The sequence below is a fragment of the Octopus bimaculoides genome, chromosome 1, assembly GCF_046866305.1.
Source record: "Octopus bimaculoides isolate indiv1 chromosome 1, ASM4686630v1, whole genome shotgun sequence".
Lineage (NCBI taxonomy): Eukaryota > Metazoa > Mollusca > Cephalopoda > Octopoda > Octopodidae > Octopus > Octopus bimaculoides.
Window position 1 is genome coordinate 97475346 of NC_142928.1, and position 25358 is coordinate 97500703.

The 25358-nt window shown below is 37.1% G+C and overlaps 1 protein-coding gene across 3 annotated transcripts in view; it reads right to left on the reverse strand.

Moving 5' to 3' along the window:
- Positions 1-2219: 2219 nt before the first annotated feature.
- The window catches only part of LOC106879884 (protein CUSTOS-like), a 53027-nt gene continuing 29888 nt past the window's right edge, over positions 2220-25358 (reverse strand). For 2 of the 3 annotated variants that reach the window (XM_089354536.1, XM_014929619.3), the window contains exons 2-6: positions 11376-11430; positions 9387-9482; positions 7478-7539; positions 3777-3894; positions 2220-2718 (exon numbers count right to left, since the gene is read on the reverse strand). In XM_089354536.1, coding sequence (XP_089210662.1) covers positions 2523-2718; positions 3777-3894; positions 7478-7539; positions 9387-9482; positions 11376-11430 — 527 coding nt within the window. In that variant the 3' untranslated portion in view covers positions 2220-2522. The remainder of the gene's footprint in view (positions 2719-3776; positions 3895-7477; positions 7540-9386; positions 9483-11375; positions 11431-25358) is intronic. The other variant, XM_014929618.3, reaches the window with a different exon arrangement.

The following is a 25358-nucleotide window of genomic DNA, read 5'->3' on the forward strand; positions in this document are numbered from 1 at the left end:
CCCCACCATATGGTTCCACGTTCAGTCCTACTGTATGTCACCTTGGGCAGGTGTCTTCTATTATAGCTCCAGATTGTCCAAAAGCCTTGAGTTGATTTTGATCGTCAGAAATTGAAAAAAGCCTATCACACACACACACACACACACACACAAAATTCTGAAGGAGTTTCGTACATATATATATATACATGGGGAGGGGGTTTCTCCGTTACCACTGCTTGACAACCGATGTATTTATAACACATTATCTTAGCAGTTCGGCAAAAGATTCTGATAAAATAAGTACCAGGATTTTAAAATAAGTCCTGCAGTGTAGTCGCTTGACTAAAATCTGTTTATGATGGTGTTCCAGCATGCCTGCAGTACAGTGATTGAAACGAATGATAAACTTTTAAGTCTTTTAAGATACGTAATGCAGTATTTCAGGGGAGGTAACTCTTGCTAACACCAATGAATTAATTCGAAATATACCTCCCCAAGCCTATTTAAAATCTTTTCATATATATATTTATTTACTTTGACTTGAAAGGAAAACTAATAATAATAATGATAATAATAATAATAATAATAAGAAGAAGAAGAAGAAGAAGAATTTACATTTGTTAAATGAAGACTCTTAAGCATAAATATTAAACTAAAATGTAAAGATGGAAACCACCATTAACCCTTTAGTATTTAAACCAGCCATATCCATCACAAATATCTGTCACACGGAGTTGAGCCTGATACTCAATAGGAGCTTGGACCGAGCAAACATCCCTCCATCTTGGAACCATCTGGATTGTCCAGATATAATGGGAAGAGACCTGAGACCCTCACCTTGTGCCCCTGGTTGCAAGGCAGATGCCTTGTCTGGGATGTCACAGTTAGTGACTCCTTTGCTTCTTCTCACATCCTGGATACTGTGGTCAAGGCAAGATCCACAGCGTCTGCGGCTGAGTGGAATAAAATCCTGAAATACCGCGATCTGTTGGTCAACTACATTTTCCATCCTGTGGCGTTCAAGACGTTTGGTGGGGTTAGACCACTTACTGCAAGATTCTTGTCTTCACTGGCAACTCGCCTTGCAGAGGTAACTGGTGAGCCTCACCATCACACGTGACAATGCTGCAAGTGTGCTGGTGTGTCTCAATAGCCATGAGAAAGGTTTCCCAGTGACCCAAACTTTTTAACCCAAGGTGGTAAATTGTTTTTTTTTTCCCCTTTTTTCTCTTTCTTCTTTCTCTTTTTTTTTTTTATTTTTTAAAATTGTGTTCTCTGTTTTGTCCAGTTTTTTAGTTTGATTTTGTAAAACAGTAAACACTGTGAAGGCAATAAAAATTTTAATCATATTATATTTACTATCAAATTAATAAATAAATTATAAATAAAGTCATTTTTAGCATACAATTAATTAACTCCATGTTTGAAAATTTTAAAATAGTGAAAATTGACTGTTAAAATATTTGAATTTTTATCATTTGCCTTTTCTAAACAGCCCTACTACTGCTCATAGAGACAAAATAAAAAAATAAAAAATATTTTATCAAATAATCTTGTTTAATTCAATAATGGACTTTAATAAATTAAGCAAAAAAATTTCATTTTTAATAAAAAAATAATTTAGACTAATGAAAATAAATATTAGAAACTCTTTGTATCGATTTGTGTTGTCTTTTATCTTGTGTTTGCGCCTAAGAAATAGGTTAGTTTGTATATATGAGTAGTGTCCCTTTAATATCACGCAAAAATTGATAAAAATTTGAGAATTAAAATTAAATACCTTTTTTCTAACGGATAAACTTTTACGAAACCTTTACCAATATATTCCTTTAACATTTCTCTTTTATATTAATATCAATATAATAATTCTTATTCAAAATTAAAAGTATGGCGTGGATTCAAAGTGTCGATGTCGGGCGTTACTACCCGTCAGTCAACCAGTTTGGACTATACGTTTTTTCTCTTAACTTTTGTTCTACAGCATCAGATTTTAAGTATTTTATGTCTAAATGTAGCTTATCACTAGTCAATCATAATTCAAAAAACTATATTTGATTTCGATTAAAACTGAATTAGTGAGACAGCTTGGAAGACGCCGACTACAATAAAAAAACTACGTCAAGAATATTATTCAACTACTACCGTAGTTAAATGATATTTGCACAAATATGTTATGCACATAAGTGAGCACACAGGTACAAAACAAAGTGGAGAAAATAGTACTTGAATACCAAAGGTAGAGAAAACACTGTTTTATTGCAGCTGAAAAAAACTTCACATTGGGTAATAGTCCTACCCGGACAAAATTTGTACTCAGAACATAAACTGACATGACTGAATACGACAAGGCAGCTTATCCATGCTTTACCTCTCTATTACCAACTTCGTAATAACAACTTTGTGTGTAAGTGTTAGGAATTTTATTCCTCTTTGACATTGTATATAGATGTATAAAAATATCACATTAGAAATTATTGAAGATTGTTCCAGTACATAAACATCTTACTCCATTTTGGGTTTCAGCATGGCAATATTTTTTGTCAGTCTTTTTCCTTTTTCACTTTTTTTTTCTTTTTCTTTTGTTTTGCTTTGGAATCATTGGAAGTATTGTCCTCCGCTTTTGGTAGTGATTCTCCAGTTTTTTGTATTGATGCATCAAATGCTGACAGAAGTTGATCCTTCAGCTTGATAGCATTATATGATGTGGCAGCTTCTGCAAATTTGGCATCTTCATCACTAGAAATCAAATAATAAAATATATACATAACAGGAAAATGTGTGTGTGTGTGTAGTAATTTTATCCAACCATGGGGTCTTCAGTTCTCATTGCACATCACTTTGGACGAGCGTCTTCTACTAGAGCCCCAGACCAACGAAAGCTTTGTGAGTGAATTTGATAAGTGGAAACTGAAAGAAGCCTGTTGTATGTGTGTATATATATATATATATATATATATATATATGTGTGTGTGTGTGTGTATGTATGTTGTGTGTACTCTTGTCTTGACATCAATTGACAGTTGCAAATGAGCATATTGCTCCTTTCCTGTCTTCCATGAAAATCATATTTGACCAAAGGAAATGTTACCATGCTTGGAAACAGGTGAGGATTGATGACAGGAAACATTTGACTATAGAAACTCTGCCTCATCAAATTCTGTCTGACCCATTCAAGCATCAAAAGGTGGATATTAAATTATGTAAATTTTAAAATGAGATAATTATTTTAAACTACTACATTCTACTGACTCAAAATTGTGCGATTTTAAACTAGATTGTGTAAAGTGTTTTGTGTAGTTCTCTACTTACTCTGCCATCCTTGATGACTTTATTAAAAATACTATAATATTATATCTGAAGAAGATGTAGAACAATGATACAGGAGTGGCTGTGTGGTAAGTAGCTTGCTTACCAACCACATGGTTCTGGGTTCAGTCCCACTGCGTGGCACCTTGGGCAAGTGTCTTCTACTATAGCCTTGGGCCGACCAAAGCCTTGTGAGTGGATTTGGTAGACGGAAACTGAAAGAGGCCTGTCGTATATATGTATATGTGTGTGTGTGTGTGTGTGTGTGTGTATGTTTGTGTTTGTCCCCCCAACATCGCTTGACAACCGATTGTGGTTTGTTTATGTCCCCGTAACTTAGCAGTTCGGCAAAAGAGACCGATAGAATAAGTACTAGGCATCCAAAGAATAAGTCCTGGGGTCGATTTGCTCGACTAAAGGCTGTGCTCCAGCATGGCCACAGTCAAATGACTGAAACAAGTAAAAGAGTAAAAGAGTAAAGAGTATACCTGCTGTCACTATTACTGCTGCTACTTCTGTAATGGGTCTTTTTGAGTGGACGTTTTTTCACGGAAATTGCTTCATTCAGTTTGATATAGTCTTTTGATGTGGATAACAGTTTAATCCCTAAGAAAATGAAAAAAAATTATGACAAGTGAAATTAGAATATATTTACATTTATTGATATGGATTCATAAAAATACTTTTTTAATGTAATCAATGTCTTTTCTAGTGTATCTACACAAGAGACGAGCAAGAGAGTTTAGTATGAAAGTTGCAATCAAGGTATTTAAGAATATAAGTTGAGTAAAAATTAAATGGTTATCAGGGCAAGTAGTATGCTGAGCATAAACACATTGTTGTTGTTGTTGTTGTTGGCACTCCATCACTTACAACGTCGAGGGTTCTAGTCGATCCGATCAACAGAACAGCCTGCTCGTGAAATTAACGTGCAAATGGCTGAGCACTCCACAGACACGTGTACCCTTAACGTAGTTCTCGGGGATATTCAGCATGACACAGTGTGACAAGGCTGACCCTTTGAATTACAGGCACAACAGAGACAGGAAGTAAGATTGAGAGAAAGTTTTGGTGAAAGAGTACAGCAGAGTTCGCCACCATCCCCTGTCGGAGCCTCATGGAGCTTTAGGTGTTTTCGCTCAATAAACACTCACAACGCCCGGTCTGGGAATCGAAACCGCGATCCTATGACTGCGAGTCCGCTGCCCTAACCACTGGGCCATTCATCATCATCATCATCGTTTAACATCTGCCTTCCATGCTAGCATGGGTTGGACGATTTGACTGAGGACTGGTGAAACCGGATGGCAACACCAGGCTCCAATCTAATTTGGCAGAGTTTCTACAGCTGGATGCCCTTCCTAACGCCAACCACTCAGAGAGTGTAGTGGGTGCTTTTACGTGTCACCCGCACGAAAACGGCCACACTCGAAATGGTGTCTTTTATGTGCCACCCGCACAAGAGCCAGTCCAGGGGCACCGGCAACGATCTCGCTCGAAAAACCTCATGTGTCACTCGCACAAGAACCAGTCCATGGGCACTGGCAACAATCGCCTCCACAATAAACAATTACCCAGTATAATACCACCGACTGTAATCCTTGACTTGCTTAAGCAGAAACTGTGCACATTCAAACCAGAGTCACAAGTTCTCATCTAGTCCACAATTTGTCTGCAGATGTTCAAGCTGAGCACCATCCATATGAATCTCATTATGTGGGAGGTAAATCTTAAGAACACTACCCCCATCCTCATCTCTGACTAAGTTATTAAAAAAAGAAACCTAACTGGGGAATCCATAAGTATAAGTTCACCATTAAGTCCTCTTACAAATCAAACTTTTGATGAAGGTACTTTAATCATTACTGTTTATGAATGCAGCAAGTGAATTGGTATCTAGTAGCACTGAAGATCTTGATGTTGAATAAAACCAGCTGGAGGACAAAGATAAGTTGCATATGGCCAAGCATCAAATCACTGAACTTTGCTAAAGACAACCAGCTGGTTTAAGAGAAGCCAAAAATGGTGAGGAAAATTGTTACAGCATTTAAAGGACTCATTGATCAATGAGGTTTTTGGAAGTGAGTCAATAAGTAACAAAGATCTTTTCACCAAATTCCATTTCATTCTTAGTGGTCTTATGAAATGGTGCATGGTAGCAAGATGTGGCTTTGAATGTAGATAACACTGTGTAACAAAAATTTTTCGTTTATTTGGTTAGTAAGTGTTATTTCCTATTTGCTTCTATCTAGAAATCAAAGGAAATCACTACTGTTCCCTTCAAACTTTGCTTTTGTGACATGGACATCAGTGTTTTGAAACTGACACATTTTCCATTACATGTCAGACAGATTCAGTGTTTAGCTGCGGAAGTAGAAATATCATTATAACAAATATTCTGCTCAGTACCATAGATTTACTTAACAGTTGCTTGACCTTAACCACTTGAGCATGTCCCTTAGTGGCTGACAATATGTACATCTCTGATCATGAGCAGGAGTAGTGGGGGAGCATCATAGCCATGTGTTGAGAAGGATTCTTTGGGGTTTTAATAAATATAACAAAAGCAAAGTTTGAAGGAAATATTAGCCATTTTTCATACCTTCTAGGGGTAAGCAAATAGGAAATAACAGTTGTTACCCAGGGGCAAATATCATGTTGCACAGTGTAATTTAGAAAGAAAGGAAGAAAGTGTGCTTTGTTGGAGTGCATGAATGATGGAATACAATTTGATCTAAGAAGAAAGACTGTGCATAAGAGGAATTGGATGTAGTCTACAAGAGAAGAGACTGTGCTTATCGGGCATATGGAACTTGACAGCTGTATAAAGAGGTGCTGAGTGTGCCAAGTGGATAAAAGCTATGGAAGAGAGAATGGGCATTAGAACTTTACCAAAGATTTCAAAATATTTAGTCATGTTGATGTTAAGACCAGTTTTAATGAAAGGATGTGGCATCACATGATCATTGCCTGAAAATAATTCAAATACCATCACCAAAGCTAGATTCTTGCTCTGCATGACAGCAAGGCTTTGAAGCAATAAACCTGCAATCGTAGCAATTGGTGACTTTGTCAACTACTAATTTCTTCTCGTTTACAAAAATTCTTACTCTCCCTCACATGTACTCCAGTCAGTTGAGAAACTCTGGGTCTCTCTCAACTCCAATAACTTAGAGCAGGCTGTGAGAATGCATCATTTCCTGTGAATATATGACTTCATAGCAAAGTCATTTTCACAGCCCTTGCTGTCTTCCTCTTGATTACATTTTGGTTTTTAGCCAGATCAGTCATGTTGATGAAGGAATTTGCTGTGAAAGGTGATTTTATACTTGTCAGGAAGATGTGAGTATGCTTGTAGCCTTTGAGAATAAATGCTCCCTTTTAAAGCCTAGCCAGGCTCATGGGCCCGGTTTCCCGGTTTCAATGGTGTATGTGTTCCCCAGCTGGACAGGATGCCAGTCCATCGCAGCATTACTCATTTTTGCCAGCTGAGCAGACTGGAGCAATGTGAAATGAAGTGTTTTTGCTCAAGAACACAACGCGTCGCCCGGTCCAGGAATCGAAACCACAATCTCACGATCATGATACTGACACCCTAACCACCAAGCCACGTACCTCCACAGCCTTTGAGAATAGCAAACACTTATTTTTGTATATCCTGTTTTGGCATTGAAATCACAAAGGCTATGTTGTGACTGTGTTTCTCATCCATCATTTGCTACAGTCCTGTATTTCCTATTTTCATCCACTTCTGTATCACTTCCTTCTACATTATACAAATTTTTTAACTAACTCAAGTCTGCATGTTCTTAAGATTGAAGGAAACTTTCAGTTGTCACATCTTCAGCATCTAGCTACAACAGGCTACACTGAATGTGGCTCACTTCAGCATTTTGTCCCAGTAATTCCATAACAGTTATTACAATCTATCACAATTTGTAACAAAATGAAGTTAAGAAATCTTAAAACCATTACAGTTCATTTACTAAGTGGCTGTTTGAAACCCAAGTGTTTCAGAGACTAATTATGTTACACACACATGTAGCAAATGTATTAGAGATAAATAAGCATATATTTATGAGTATTATGTCTATATGTAACAGAGAAGAAACAAATGAACCTATATCAGTAATAAATGGATAAAATCAAGCAAAATATCAGAAGAAAATTATTGAAAGTTGACATTTACCTGAGTCACTGAGGGTATGAAGGTCATCAGGTGCGGAGTAGCATTCAGAAAATTCTAGTTCCCTGATGAGAGAATGTGTACAAATGTTAAAAATTATCAAACTGAAAAAAATCATAATTGACAGTCTTAGCATACATACTTTTTTTAATGGTTCAGAGGAGGTAGGACAGTGGTGTACATGACCATTTTCAGAGCCTCTGATACTGGTAGAAGGAAACGGGAAGTTATCATCAGACCAGAATCTTGGCTGAAATGCTTGCAATAGAATGTATTCTGCTGAAGACATTCTTAGGCCAAGGTATTGTGTTAAACTGGACAATAGATTAAGTCTATAAACTTAATATCAATGGGTCATGTGAAGCCTGTGCTAATTCTTCTGCATAATTTCCTGCTTGGAACAAATATCTCTACATATTTCCTTACACATAAAAGTAAAGGGATAATGCAAGTATTTATCCATGACTATTACTATAAGTAAAGCTGGAAGATTTGGCCATTGGTCTAAACAAAGTCTTCACAACAGATCCTACAACTATAGGTAAGTTGTCTTACCTTGTTTACTCTAAAGGGTAAATTCTGTACTAATCACAAGCTCTAACAACAAAGTTACACCTTTTTTATCTCTCTCTCTCACTTATGCACAATTATAAATATATATCACCATCATCATCCTCGTTTAACGTCTGCTTTCCATGCTGGCATGGGTTGGACGGTTTGACTGGGGACTGGTGAGCCAGATGGCTGCACCAGGCTCTAATCTGATCTGGCAGAGTTTCTACAGCTGGATGCCCTTCCTAATGTCAACCACTCCAAGAGTGTAGTGGGTGCTTTTACGTGCAGTCAGGTGGTACTGGCAACAGCCATGCTCAAATGGTGTTTTTATGTGCCACCTGCACAGGAGCCAGTCCAGCGGCACTGGCAACACTCTCGTTTGAATGTTGTTTTTCACGTACCACCAGCATAAGTGCCAGTAAGGCAGTGCTTTTTACATGCCACCGGCATAGGGGCCAGTCAGTGGCCCTAGCAACGATCACGCTCAGATGGTGTTCTTAGCGCTCGACTAGCACGGATGCCAGTCATGTGGTGCTGTCATCAAATGTGATTTCGATTTCACTTGCCTGAACAGGTCTTCACAAGCAGAGTTTAGTGTCCAATGAAAGAAAGGTATGCCTAAGTGGGCTGGTTACACCACTGGCATAGGCCACAGGTTATGGTCTCACTTGACGTTCCTGTCACTTCTCAGTCAATCTATAAAAGCTGCAGTGAACACAATACATTTAGAATGTTTGACACCTTAAGATAAGAGGTCTAAGACAATCTCTCTAGATCTGATGTTACATGACAGACTTATGAAGTATGAAAGGCATTTAGCAATAAATCTAGAACCAAACAACTGAAAGAAATGAAATTCATTGATATAACCAACTGTGTGATCTCAAGTGTTGTGTTGGTGTTGTATATGGTAATGTTGTTTCAGTGAGATACATGACTACCTCCCAGAAGGAATATTTGATGGCAGACTCTAAATATCCTAAACTAATTTATTATGGGCAATCATAACTGATCCAAACCCAACCTTAGTTGACATACAAGGAGAAATCAACGTTTAAGTTCTAGATTATGAAGCACAAGGACTGTAAGGTTAAGAGCTAATTCTGCTTGCTCCCATTTTCCAGGCTAATTTGAATCAAATTCCACTCCTATTTTGCATTGGTTTTCAGCAGGAATTTTACCAGCAAAAAATACAAAAAAAAAAACATTTCCATACATGCAAATGAAAATAAGTGGATATAAAACAGTAAAAAAAAACAAAAAAACATCACTTGGTTCTGTAAATTACAAAAAACAAAATGTATTTGCAATAATTCTATTAAATATTCCTCAAAAAAAGATAATTTTAATAACTCACTGATCTAAGATCTGTGAAAGTTTTTTGGCAACATGTTTTTGGAAACTTGGAGTGGTCTGTAACTGGTTATAATCTGTGTGGTCACTCTGATTCCCTCTGAAAAGAAAGTAAAACAGACAATATATTGATAATGATGAGGAAATGGAATGTTTATTATTATTATTACTATTGAGTGACAGAGCAGCACATGCCATCAAAGTGGCACTGGGATACAAATATATGAAGCCCAATATGCCCACCAAGACTACCTGTCTGATAAGGGTACAACAGACACATGCACCACAACCTTATGTGCATGACATGGTGATCTCACATCAAGCTAAACAGTACATGACCTGGCAGGTGAGGTCCAGTAAGAATTTTTTAAGGTTGAGTAGCTCATCCCACTCAAAAGGTCCCGGAATAAGGTTTCTTTAAGGATGATGAACGAAACACCCATGTTTCCAAAGGTGAATTATTCAAACTCCAAAGAATTCCCCTCAACACATGGCTATGATGCTCCCCCACTACTTCTGCTTATGATCAGAGATACACATATCATCAGCCACTAAGGGACATGCTCAGCTGGTTAAGGTCAAACAACTGACATGCAAATCTGTTGTATTGAGCAGAATATTTGCTGTAGCCCATCATTTATACCAAGATAAAATATGTACATAATAACACTTCCAATAAGTTAAGATCAGAAGCCATGAGAGCCACTGCCTGGTACTGCATCATGGTATTATTATTATTATTATTGTTATTATTATTATTATGACAGTAACAATTTACACTCACTATTATCATTATCATTATTCTTTTTATTATCATTGTCATCATTTTTCTTATTTTTTTCTTCTCTCATCTTCTAGATCCACTAGTCTTTGTATATATATATATATATATCTATATCTATATATATATATATATATATATATATATATATATATACAGCAAGATGGATAATCTGTCTCTACAGCTTAAGCTGACTTTCTCTCCTAGGTGATATTTAAATTTAATGTTGTAAGCAATATTGTTCAGTCTGGCCAGCTACACAACTGTTCTGACATATTCTTTACACCAAATTTTAATTAAGGGATTTAAGACACATAAAATGCTGACACAGAATAACATGTATTTGAATGTAATGTCATGCTCCATGAATAGAAAAGATAACAGAATAATCACTTAATTACTGTTCACTCTGTTTATTTTTGGAGGTTGCAATCTCCTGCTCCTGGAAGTTGTTGAACAGCAGTTTAAAAGGACCATTGCTAGTACCTGCAGGATGGTGGCCTTGGAATTGCTGAATCACAATTGACATTATCATCATCATCAACATTTTATGTCTGTTTTCCATGCTGGTATGAGTTGGACAGCTTGACAGGAACTAGCAAGGCTAGGAGCTGCACCAGGTTCTTTAGTCCATTTTGGCTTTGTTTCCTTGGCTTGATGTTCTTCCTAATGCCAACCACTTTACAAAGTGTATTGGGTGTTTTTTATGGGACACTGTCACCGGTGCTTTTTATGTGGCACTAGCACCCACACCAATGCTTTTTACACGACGTAAAAGCACCCACTACACTCTCTGAGTGGTTGGCGTTAGGAAGGGCATCCAGCTGTAGAAACTCTGCCAAATTAGATTGGAGCCTGGTGTAGCCATCCGGTTGCACCAGTCCTCAGTCAAATCGTCCAACCCATGCTAGCATGGAAAGCGGACGTTAAACGATGATGATAATGATGATGACTTCAGTTTTAGGATCTCAACTCTGTTCTGGTGAAATTTCTACAATGAAGGGTGTCTTTTCAAATGAAAATCTCTTCATGATATTACATTCTTCTGTCAAAGAGCATCATCAGGACTCTAAGTAAATCTAACCCAAAACAGAAATTCAAGTTTCACAGCAAAACTTTTTAAATATTTGGCTATGTCTGCACCCACTCAATAACATAGGTACACACATAAGACAAGATTCATTATGTGAATAACAAAATATATTTTCATACCTTAAAGATGGCTGTTTTGCTTGTCCATTATTATTCTGGTTGTGGGCTGAAAATTCTACAAAATATAAATTATTAGGAGATGATATTTTTAAAAATGGTATCATTCATGTATGTTTACTAATGTACAACAATTCAAAATTTGTATTGCAATAAATGCATGTATAATCAGTGTATATTAGTGGTTCTCACCCTTTTTCAACCTTTTACAAATGCTCCTTTACTATGCTTTGCAATAAATATATGAAATAAAAGAAAAAAGAAAAAAATTATTTTAACCAAACACTTAATTTTGTGTTGTGGTTTATTCTCCATATTTTCTTAACAGTATCCTGTCCAGTATATATCGCTTTTTAGACATCTGCTTGAACTATTGTCCATTATATTAAATTTCTATGGAAATTACTAAAAAAAAAACTGAGAATAGGTACAGGCATGACTGTTGTGGTAAGAAGCTTGCTTCCCAACCACATGGTTCCAGGTTCAGTCCCACTGTGTGGACACTTGGGCAAGTGTCTTCTACTATAGCCTTGGGTCGACCAAAGTCTTGTGAGTGGATTTGGTAGACAGAAACTGAAAGGCGGCGAGCTGGCAGAAACGTTAGCATGCTGGGCGAAATGCTTAGCGGTATTTCGTCTGCCATTACGTTCTGAGTTCAAATTCCGCCGAGGTCGACTTTGCCTTTCATCCTTTCAGGGTCGATAAATTAAATACCAGTTACGCACTGGGGTCGATGTAATCGATTTAATCCCTTTGTCTGTCTTTGTTTGTCCCCTCTATGTTTAGCCCCTTGTGGGCAATAAAGAAATAAGAAACTGAAAGAAGCCCATCATGTGTGTGTGTGTGTGTGTGTGTGTGTGTGTGTGTATGCATGTGTGAGTGTTTGTCTCCTACCACTACTTGATAACTGGTGTTGGTGTGTCTACATCCCTATAACTTAGCAGTTTGGTAAAGAGACTGAGAGAATAAGTTCCTGGGTTTGATTCATGCAACTAAAAATTCTTCAAGGCGGTGCCCCATCATGGGCATAGCCTAATGATTGAAACAAGTAAAAGATAAAAGATAATTGCGACAAAAAAATTATTTCAGACCTTGACACACCATCAGTCACATGTTTCTGCTCACTGAATGTCCTGTTTATATTTTAATTGCGACAAAGATGTTTTGAAAATGTGTTTAAAATATAAATAATGTGACTGGTTTAAATATTTTATTTCTAAGAAAAACCATAACCTTTCTAAACAACCAGTACCCCTTGACATTTGCCTAAAAATTGTCCTCTCTCTGTCCCCATAAATACAGATCTAGAAAAGTAATTAACAAAGGAAATGATTATAGGTAGCTGGTTGTCTGAAAGGAGAAAGTAGAATGAAAGAAATTTTGAGCAGAAAGGAGTAAACAGGAAGGAAAGAAGAAGATCCACCACAAAGTCCAGTCCCTGTGGCAGTGTTGTAAATTGTGCACTTCAATGACCCCCGAGAGATATGCCAGTGAAGTGCAAGTTCCTGGTAGGACATCTTATGTTGGACAGGTTCAAAAGGCCAAACTAATATGAGACACCTCTTCCCAGAAGTAAAAATGGGGTTTCATAGGGCCAACAGCCTTACCTAGGAAAAAGCATCAATGACAATTGAAACCCAGGAGATGGAAGGCCTTCCCTTGGGAAACTTAACCCACTAGGGAGAGGGAAGGGAGGATGTCCCAAAAATAGCTGGTGGTGGGATACTGAGGTGAAGCTGAAAAAGTAGGGATCCAACTGGAGGAAAGTAGAAAAAAGGCAGCCCAGAGTCAGGAACAGTGGAGAAGTGTCATTGGTGTCCTATGCTTCATAGGAAGGAAGGAAGTAGTAAGTGAAAAAGATGATATAGAAACAAATCATTCTGCTGAAATAAAATGCTACAGTATTGTAAATATTAATCATTGAAAAAATGATGAAAAAAATTTTTTTTTTTAAACTCAGAAAGCTACTATTTTTCCATCCTACAATCCAAGGATAGCAACAATCTATGTTGGTATTCATGGATAGCCAGAATGACCATAATTTAAATAATTATAAGTTGTAGAGAGAAAAAAATTAAATAATTTCAAAGTGAAAGAACGTTAAATGTGGAATAAGAACATAGTATAAATAGAGGAATGTAATGGTAACAGCTAAATCAACACTCTATATTAATAGTTTATTTGCTGACATTATTGTAAAGCAGTTACCTTTTTTTAATCAATAAGTAGTGGGTTGAAGGTATTTTAATAAATGCAGATATGAACAGTAGCCAGTTCTGATATTTGGATCTCAGATATCTAAAGAACCAACTTGTGGTTCACTAAAATTCGTATGTCTCTAAAATAAATGTATGATAGAAAGGTGAAAGACAAGCTCCTTTACCTCCAAAGAATGAACTTAGTTAGGTAGAAATAGCATGAAATGAAAGTAGAAGCAAAGGTTCATAAAGAACCAGACATAGGAAATGTAGCAAAAATTTTTGTTCTATTCATCCAGATCTGAATGCAACAGTTGTTATTATTGTTCGCATTTAGCTTCAGATCAGCTCCACTCAAAGATGCTCCAGATGTGACCTTCTCACTTCTGTAAATCAGAGATTTCATTCTTTAGAATTGAAAACATTGCCATTATAACTTCCATCATTGGTGTCATTGCCATCTCTATTGCTGTTGTTGACACTATCATCACAATCATTACCAACACTAGGATATTCATGTCCTTTTCTGTGCTTGCATGGGTCAGATAGAATTCATTGGAATTTTTACAGCCAGATAACGTTCTTGTTGCCAGCCTTAACTTGTTTCCAAGCAAGTTAATATTTCCTCATGATAAAGCAGTGAGCTAACAGAATCATTAGCACACTGGACAAAATGCTTAGCAACATTTCATCATTCTGAGTTCAAATCCTGCTGAGGTTGACTCTGCCTTTCATCTCTTCAGAGTCAATTAAATAAGTACCGGTTGAATGTAAGTCAATGTAATCGACTTATCCCCTCCCCCAAAATTTCTGGCCTTGTGCCAAAATTTGAAATCAATATTTCTTCATGACTGAACATATATTCACAGAAGGTTAGAAACAAATAGCATTGCTTGTATAATGATGACACTCATTTATAACTATCATGTGGTGTTGAGATAAGGCAACATAAACACATATATACATTTCCATCTCTCAAATCCACTCACAAAGCTTTGGCTAACCTAGGGCTATAATAGAAGACATTTGTCTAAGGTGCCAAGAAGTGGGGCTGAAGCCAAAACCATGTGCTTGAGAAGTGAGCTTTCTACCACTTGACAACACAACCGGTGTTGGTTTGCTTACGTTCTTGTAACATAACAGTTAAGCAATAAGGGAACAACACTAGAATAAGTACTGGGGTAAATTTGAATGACTAAAGCTTTCAACGCGATACTCCAGTACAACAACTCAAGGACTGAAAGAAGTAAATAAGAAAAAGAAGAAAATGTATGAATCTGTGTTGTTGTTTAGCTTGAGGTCAGCTCCAATCAAGTAAACTTTTAATTGAAATATTCCAGCCGTAATCATCCTGGTTATTTTTTTTCAATGCCAGTGGAACCAAGAATCACACAATCCCCATCCTCACCATATACAAATAACACTAGAGTTTCATTTGAGGGAGTTTTGGTTACTAATTCTAGCAGATCTAATGATCATGAACAGGATCTCTCGTTTACTCTGGCACGTTGTGTCGAGTTGCGTCCCTTTACGATGGAGAATGGTTGCTAAAATTAGTACATTGTACAAAATACTAGCAGCGTTATGATTGACCAAATCTCTAAAAATGCGCTACTCCAGCACAATCATAGTCTACATGGTTCTAATCAATCAATAAATAATACAATGACACTGTACTAAAGATTTTGAAAAGAAATGCATATTTTAACCAGGGGAAGTAACTGGCATTTGAAGCTGGTCTCAGTTATTCTTTGTGTTTGTTTAAGCTTTAGTCAGATATGTTCCAGCATATGTGCTCCAGAGATGAAGCATTTTAGATATCCTGATCTATTGACAACCCTATATGCACGTCTAGTGATTTGTGCAGTTGTTGTTTAGTCAAAGGTTAAGTCTTGAATGAACAGATCAATTATGTAAGATATTCAAGCAGTAATCATACTGCTTTATGCATATTATTGTACATTATCCAATGTGTCCTTCCTATTTAACCCATTACCTCCCATAATTCTATTAACTGGAATTGTTTAATGAAACTTTTATTTCTAGCATAAAACAGCCTTAGAAACACGCTGGAATGATTAAAATAACATTTTAAAGAGAAATAAGCGAGATATTGGGTGAAAAATTATCAAACCTCATTTGAATATCAGAGAAACATACCTAGTAGATATAGCAAAAAGGTTAGATATATGTAAATATTGACAGATAATTACGAAATTTGTAATTTTTAAGTGATCTCATATGAGATCACCGGTAGGTAATGGGTTAAGATGACAGGTTATGATTTTTTTGTAATTTGGTTGCTAATTAAAATACGTTGAATAGTGACGTAGCTGTTACCATGTTTCTTCTGCTGTTTACAACATTGTTTTTCAGGACAGTACTTGTACCTGTAATCAGAGCCTTCAAGATTGATGAAAGGGAGAGAGAAAGGTCCCCTCAATGTTGAATGCTTGCAACAAAGACCAGTTGATGCTGCTAAACCTGGTGACATATTAAGTCTACGATACGGTTGGACAACAGCAGCATTTGAACTCAGTACGCTAAGAGCTGAAATAAATACTTTTAAGGCCTAACTTCCCATGCTTTAACAATTCCGCTAATTCATTGCCCTGCATTGTTATGCTTGTTTTACCCCATGTCTGCCATGATCGAGAAATTGCGACCGTCCCATGTTATTTATTTACATGCATTGATTTCATAAACAGAGACCTTGTTAGCAGTCTTCAATATGGACATGCCAACTAGGTTTAATTGAAAAGAAAAGAAATAGAAAACTCTAGCACTTAGCGTGGCTGTGTGGTAAGAAGTTTGCTTCCTAACCACATAGTTCTGGGTTCAGAGCAACTGTGTGACATTTGGGCAAATATTGTCTTCAACTATAGTACCGAGTCAACCAAAACCTTGTGAGTGGAATTGGTAGATTGAAACTGAAAGAAGCCTGTTGTATATATATATATCATCCTCGTTTAACGTCCGCCTTCCATGCTGGCATGGGTGGAACGGTTTGACAGGAGCCAGCCAGGCAGAAGCCTGCACCAGTCTATATATATATGTGTGTGTGTGTGTGTGTGCATGTGTTTGTGCCTGCCACACACAGCCTCACCGCTTGACAACTGGTGTTGGTTTGTTCACATTCCTGTAACTTAGTGATTCAGCAAAAGAGACTGATAGGATAAGTACTAGTCTTTGCAAAATATAAGTACTTAGTTGAACTATCATGTAGAGCAGACATGGGCAACTTTTTCCAGAAGTGAGCTGCATGAGACATGATCTATTCATCATCAGGTGCACTACACTACAAAAAAAAAATAATAAAACTCAAGGAAATTTTTCATTTGGCGTGTCTTTCATGAAGTCCTGCAAGCTGCAGTTTCCCATGGCTGATGCAGAGACTTCTTTCTTAGCACATGTATTGATAGATCGTTTGGCGAGATTGTTAGTGGTATTTATATAGTTATGATGGCAATATATATGAGGCCGATTTATGTTTTCAATTGTCATATTTATAGTGTGTTGTAGTATATACCAAATATAAGGCTTTGAGCCTGTAAATATTGCAAAATGAGAATCAGTTGTCAAGGGAGGTAACTTATGGTGCAATTGAGTATTTGTATCGTATTTTATAAACAAGTGACAAAAGTTTTTAAAAGGTATTACTTTTTCTCATGAGAATTGTCTGATAATAACCCTTTGCCTGTCCTATGTATCACATATGAAACACGGGAATATTTTCCTGGCATCCTTTCGACCACCAGGCTAACTTTTGACTTTTGAAAGGAAAACTTTATATTACACAGAATGTATGAAACAAGGACGAAAAGTCTGAAAACAAGTATGGACATTTATGACAAACTTATGAAACTACTTTGGACAGGCAAAGGGTTAAGGATCATCTCTATCAATCTAAGTGACAAACTACCATTCAAGTTACAATTTCATCCTTATAATTTTTTTTATTACATAAATAAATTTGTCGAGAAAAAATCCAAAAAAATCGCTATTTAAAAATGTGTGGATTTTAAAATCGTGTGAAATAAGATTTCAATGTGAACTAATTCAATTATTCAATCATCTAATAGTTGGTAACGGGAGGTAATATAACTAGTTTCATTGTAGAGCGCTATCCAAATGCTTTTTTATAGGCTAGTCAAGGATAGCATACTAACTCAAAATAAGGAATCACCGCACAGAATCAGACGTAATATTCTTTTTTTAATCCAGCTAATTCTGATGTATACACATCCACTGGACAACTGATTTCTACAACGGTGCATCACTTTTGCTTCCTCTTTCATACAACTATACTTGGACTGTTGTGCTTACACCAAGTTGCTGTTTTTGTTGGAATATTCCACCAGTATTCTTTATTTATAAATGTATTAGCTAGTTTCTGGTTCTGGTGTGCCTTTGGCATAGCAATCAGGACAATGTAGATCATATTAGCAGTAATGTCATGTCTCATGGAAAGTATCATGCAGACATTTTTGGACTGCTACTGATATGAGTAACATTATCCACACTGGTATGGTGTAATTGATGCTTTCAGTCACAGCGTGGAAGTTTAGAGGCATCATTCTCTTTTGCTGACCAGGTAGTTAGTAGCTATCTCCCGTTCTTAGATAGCAAAGGGGTAGTCTTCTAGAAGAGATGTGATATACTCATCACAGGTCCAGAACAGATTACCATTCTTGTCAACGTTGCTGGTATTCTCTAGCTGGCAAGATATGTACCTATGCATAAATTTCTGTTGGTATGAGGCGTATTTTTCTACCAAGTCTCCGTTTAAGTTGGTCAATACTGCTGTAAACTCGGAGTACTAATTCAAGAGCTCTTTGCCTAATCTCATAATGTTATTATGTTCACTGTTAAGTATACACATGATGCACTCATTTCTGTTCAGTAGGTGTCACTATTGATGTGGAAGCTACAAGTCATTGCTAGTATTTTCCTAGTCCTGTTGCCCAAGTTGTAGATTTCTCCAAGTATCCAGTCTAATATCCAAAATGTCGGTACTAGCACTAGATCTACAATTTAAAGGGAGATTACTTTAGGTTACTTTTTAGTCTACTTTGTGTTAGTGCTACTTTCCGTGTGATCTATGTGAGCAAATTTACTTTGGTGGGTGATCTACGCGCTTATCTTAATTATTATATAGTTTTTTTTTTATTATCGAAATAGTAATAATTTTGAAAAAAATACATTTACAATGCTAAGTATGTACAAAATAATTTAAAAAGTAACCTAAAGTAATCTCCCTTGTAGATCACACGCCAAAGTAGCACATTGTGGGATATAGTTTTCGTGAATGTAGACAGTTCTGACTTACAAATCTCCTGAAGCTTGCTGAAGTATTCTTTTGTATATGTTTGTGCTTTACTCATCTATTCCAAGGTATTTGCAGCATTCATCACTTGTGATAGGAAAGATAGACATTGATAATCATCTCTCTTGCCTGGCCAACAACATTTCCTCACAAATATTAGAACTTGTCCTGACCAAATTCCACTCTTTTGCCCTGTGAGGATGTTGTGACCAGGTCTAACTGCTTCTTGGTGTTTTGAATATTACTTGAATACAGCTTAAGGTCGTCAACAAAAGTTAGGAAATTAATCTTTCTTTTATCTGCAAAGCTGATCCTGTAGTCCTTGTGTTTCCTTAAAAGAGCTGATATGGGGTTCAGAAAGCATGGCAGTTAAGCTGTCACTCTGAAATATTCCTGTTGATAGCTTAATTCTGATGATGGTAGCTTCAAGTCTTAATGATAGTGCTGTAGACCATGTTGTAGTCGCCTCCCAATGGCATTGACCAAAGCATTTGGAACCTTTGCAAGGCGTAGTGAGTGATGAGCAGAATTAAATACATTCTCATTGTTAGCCATACAGTCAGCAAGGTTCGGTAGTGCTGCTTCACTTCCTTAAAGACAACTTTGTTGATGTGTTGCTTGGCATACCCCCATGCTCCTTGTTTTTCTCTTGCCTGCTCTTCAGTCATGACATTGTGTGTTTCGCAGTGAGGAGGGAATGCATTCAAACGTCCTATATATATATATTTTACATCACATTGAAGTATGCTATGGACCTGTAACTTTTAGCCACTTGTGTCTCACGGTTTTTTTATACAACTAGTGTTGTACCTGCAATCTCAGTGTTGTAGTATGCGTTTTCTATACCAATAACCTACTATCAGTTTTCTGTCTGGTGATTTATCATTTAGTAGTTTTGCAACAACCGTAAGGAAGCTTCACTATTAATACTATAAGTTTTGGGAGAGATGTTTGCACAGTATTCAATCTGTAGTTCATCTAACCACATTGCACCTCGGCTCTGTTGTTTGTTTATATTTCAGATCCCTCCTCAAAACGACTTTAGATCATCCATAACTTCTAATGGGATGGCCTTTCAAACTGTAATACACCACTTGAGGGTTTATTGCAAACTTGTGATTGATAGCTTTTCTTTCTCAAAGGTTTCTTTTATAATGAAATTGTTCACTTAACATTTGCAGTTCATGTTTTAGGGTAATTAATTTATCCATTAATTTCTCTTGTTGGTAGTTCCTGCAGACATTAGATAATTTATCATGAAATTGCAACTGGTGGTTCATGAATTTATTATTTACTTTGCACTTAATGGTACTGTCTAGCTGTCCAATATTTTACCTGAATTCGTTGACATGTGTCTGCAGACAGGTAATCTATCTTGGTTATTTTTTCTCACTGCAATCGATCTCTGCTATTCCCATCTGTTGGTGAATGGTAATCACAGCGCAATATAGCAAAACATTCAATATTCAAAAGGTGGAACTTTTAATCTCTGCTAATTGTTCTTTAGGAATTTGGCTCATTAGGTTGGTTGGTTTACTCTCAATTTGTGAGGTAATTGTTTCTCATTAATTGTTTGTTAATGTAGATAGGGCTTTTTTTAAAAAAAATGCTATTAAAAGCTCTCTCAATTGTCTACATTCTTCACTTAATTCTGTTTCTTTGTAATCAGTTTCTGCTCGTTCGTGTTTTGACACTACGTTTGTCTTAGTTCTATTGTTATCACATCACTTGTAATCCGTATTGTTCATGGTCTCCTCAGGAGAATTCACTAATTTAATTTAACTCATATTTGCTGTGTGATTCTGTTGGTCTGTGGGGAAAGCAGCTAAGCTTTTCTCAATGAATGTTGCCATTTGTTGTTGTTTGAGTAGTCATGGCATTTTAGATCCCAGTTATTCTTCATCCTTTTCATGTCACCTATTGAAAGATCTTCCCCAGTCTTTTTGTAGAAGTTATACAGGTCTTTGATCAATTCAAAGGTCCACTGGAATTTCTCTCGATAGTTCCACAAACTGTTATAGCTGATCCCAATTTCTTGTTCAAGTAAGGTGTATATAATAATAATCCTATCATTCGAACACTGCAATGATCTATCAAACAAAAAAAAAAAAAGAGTGTGCTTCCAAACAAGATAACCAATTCTTTTACTAGGCTAGTATCAGTGACAAAAGTTCTAAGTGATAGTATTTATTACAAAAAATAAAAATAAAAAATAGTCCTCTTATACTGATGTGACTCACTTTGACACCATGTGTGTCTGTGTGTGTGTAGACTCACCATATGTCCTGGTTTGGCTTAGACAGTCCATGACCTATCTCGTAAACAGATTTGTCCCATAGACACTGAAATGTCCCAGTTATGAATCAAAAACCTGAATTCTAAGAAGGAAACAACTTTTTTTTAAATGTTAAAATTGTGGAGTCCTAACCCTGACATGTGCAACTTGGATTCCTTTCTAAAAGCCCATATCTACACCATTATTCATCCATACCTAGATAAAAAGAGCTTCAGATTTATACGTAGACACATACGCTAAAAAAAAATTATACCTATAGCTATAATTACTCACAATCGTGTACACAGACACACATGTACACACACACACACACACACACACACTGTATGTATGTGTGTGAATAATATGGTTTCAAATAATTCCTTTTTTTTTCTTGACTTCTTTACAGCTGTACAGTACATGTGCAGAAGTTGAAAAGACTCCACCTGTGGAATTAAAAAAGGTAATCAATCAAATCGCTTGCTACTATTCATTGCATATGTTACAAATACATCATCATCATCGTCGTTTAACGTCCGCTTTCCATGCTAGCATGAGTTGGACGATTTGACTGAGGACTGGTGAAACCAGATGGTTACACCAGGCTCCAATCTGATCTGGCAGAGTTTCTACAGCTGGATGCCCTTCCTAATGCCAACCACTCCGAGAGTGTAGTGGGTGCTTTTTACATGCCACCGGCATGAGGGCCAGTCAGGCGGTACTGGTAACGGCCATGCTCAAAATGGTGTATTTTACGTGCTACCTGCACAGGAGCCAGTTTGGTGGCACTGGCAACAATCTCGCTTGAATGTCTTTACACACGCCATCCGGCACAAGTGCCAGGGAGGCAATGCTGGGCACAGATGCCATGACGATTTTGCTTATTTAAAAATATCCAAAGTATTGTTTGCATTTGCTCACGCAACAGATCATTTACACCTGATAGAATCATCAGTCAGCCCTTATTCAAATCATACACTACAATTTCATTTTGTGTGTGAGTGAGAGTATACACATGTGTATATATCATCATCATCATCATTTTATAGCCACTTTCAATGATAGCTTGGTCTAGAAGGGTTGTCATGATTGGATTCAGGTGTGCTGCTCAAATAGATGGATTAGAGAACCACATCTTGCACATGAGTTGCATTTTTGGTTTGGTTTTTACAGTCGGATACCCTTCCTAACAAACAACCGCCTTACAGAGTGTACTAATTGCTTTTTTGTGAAGCACAAGTGCTAGGTAAATGTCATGTTCCAAACAAGACTAAACAGTTCTCTCTATCTTACACTTTACGGAGTATATCAGGTGTGTTTTTTCATGGCACAAGCACTAGAGAGGTAGCTATGTTCAATGACACAACTAACAGAATCTCTTGACAATATGTCTCTGCTCAGTCACTTACAACTCCCATTATCATGAATGACTGAGTGAGAGAGATATGAATGATAGTGATAAGTCAAAATAAAAGGTAAAGTCACTTTCTTGTGTCTTACTGACTCATCAGGGTCAGTTTCCCAGTTTCATGGCATATATATTCCCTATCTGACAGGGTGCTGGTCTGTTGGAGGATTATTCATTTTTGCCAGTTGAATGGACTGGAGCAATGTCAAAGGAAGTGTTTTGCTCAAGAACACAATGTGCTGCCTGGTCCAAGAATTGAAACCACAATCTTACAATCATGAGTTCAACACCCTAACCACAAAGCCATGTGGCTCCATAGTGATAAGTCAGGAGAGGGATATTAGAGGTATGAGTAGCAAGGGTACTCAGCATTCTGAGACATGTACATACACACAAATTAATGTGATTCAGGGGATACAGGATCGACAGAAAGCAACATGACCTAAGAGATAGTGATGACAGAGGAAGAACCAGAATATGCTATTGAAAAGAAGCAATACTTCAATGAGTTTGCTTTAGTTATTATTCTACATGTAGCTTGTGTTTAGCATGTAGTGTCTAATGCATGGTAGAATCATGTATGTAAGAGTGGGTGTTATTGGATGTAGCAGCAAGTAAGTCATTGATCCATAGAAAGAAGACAATGAAGGACAAAACAAAAGCCTGGAGCACACCAGAGTTGATAGAATAAGGAGCTAAAAGAGCTCTATCAATACACACTGGAATAGAGTGGTCTGATTGAAAGTTACCAGTGAATGTGATGAGAAATGGGGCCTGCTCATCTCCCAGGATATTTTGATTGGAAATGTGCATGCTAGTCAAAATCTTTATTGATGTTGAGGGTAATAACACAGCTTCACCAAACTGGTCCACTGGTGGGAAATAGAGGAGAGTAATCCACCAATGGATCTGGCTTTATGGAAACCATGCTGGTGGTCATTAAGGTGAGACACAGAGATTTAATGTGTTGTTGCTAATGACTGTCTCCATTTCTTTAAAGATATTAGCAGTCAGTGTAACATCCAGAGGGTGTATCCAGGAGATTAGAATGTCTCTCCAGGTCAAGCCTCTACTTCTTCATATTGTCCACAGCTCTGGTACTACAGACATGTGATTAGAATGTTACAGGAAAGAATTGCGAGACATTCTTCAAGACAAGCCAACTGGCAGTAGACAAAGAATGAATAGCATATTTGGTTATGCTTGGGAATCCAGCAGGGAAAGTATAAAAATACTTACTTCTGATTGGACCCTATGCTGGAAATGCCTGAGAATTCTACCTTCACGACCCTCCCAAGAACTGTGGCTGGAGAAGATGGATATAACATTCATAACACTTTACTAATTTTACTATCACCCATACACATAAACATACACTATGCACTATACTATACACAAATACTAACACACACAATGATAAGTTGGTACATGTTGGCACTCCGTCGCTTACGACGTCGAGGGTTCCAGTTGATCCGATCAACAGAACAGCCTGCTCGTGAAATTAACGTGCAAGTGGCTGAGCACTCCACAGACACGTGTACCCTTAACGTAGTTCTCAGGGATATTCAGCGTGACACAGTGTGACAAGGCTGACCCTTTGAATTACAAGCACAACAGAAACAGGAAGTAAGAGTGAGAGAAAGTTGTGGTGAAAGAGTACAGCAGGGTTCGCCACCATCCCCTGCCGGAGTCTCGTGGAGCTTTAGGTGTTTTCGCTCAATAAACACTCACAATGCCCGGTCTGGGACTCGAAACCGCGATCCTATGACCGCGAGTCCACTGCCCTAACCACTGGGCCATTGTGCCTCCACAATAGGGTACATAGCCTGAGAGTATAGACATGTCAAATCAATTGCTTACTTTGCTTATTACTTATTTTGTCCTTCAAACTAAATAATATAGTTTGTTGAGCTCAACTTGGTTAGTTTTAATCATGTCATGAACTTTGGTTAATATAGAAATAGATGTGACAGGATTTAAAAGTTGGAAAAAAAATACTGTTTTATCATTAAAAATAGAGTTAATTTATTTACTAGTCAGTATATTCAGCTGTCAAAGATTGTCAGTCACTTTTCTAATTTTCATTTCTAATGATTCATCCTTGTCAACTATTTATTCATTTCAGTTCTATGTTATTTCATACAACTACAATGAAAAATTACAAGAACTATCTTTGTTCATGTTTCTAAACTGTACAGGAGAGTTAATTATATATAGTGTTCTAATAATGACTTCTTTGCCTTCTTTCTGATATTTATAGCTGTTAATTGTATTCAATACGAAATGCATTGCTTGTGACCTCAATTGTTTTTGTCACCAGACCAAGGCACAAATTAACTCCATCAAAACCTCAACTATATCAACATTTCAAATAAAGGTCTTGCTTTCTTGTGTTCGCACAGTGGTGGAAGAATTGTGGTACTGTGATCTGAATGTTTCTTTCATAGTCCCTTCCTGTGATTTATAGAAAGAAAGAAAGAGAGAGGAAGAGAGGAAAGGGAGAGAGAAAGAAATCAACTCCAGGACTTGACTGGTGCATAATTAACTGATTCCAATATTGCCGTCAATGATGATTCTGCCAATTCACTGTCCTCACACACAGACACAAATAATCTGAAAGAATGAATGTCACCAAGGTAGAAAGAAGGAGGAGGAGGAGGAGGAGGAGGAGGAGATGAAGAAGAAGAAGAAGAAGAAGAAGAAGAAGAAGAAGAAGAGAGAGAGGGAGGCAATATTGGCCTTGGCAGGATTCAAACTCAGAGAGCAGGGCTGGAACAAA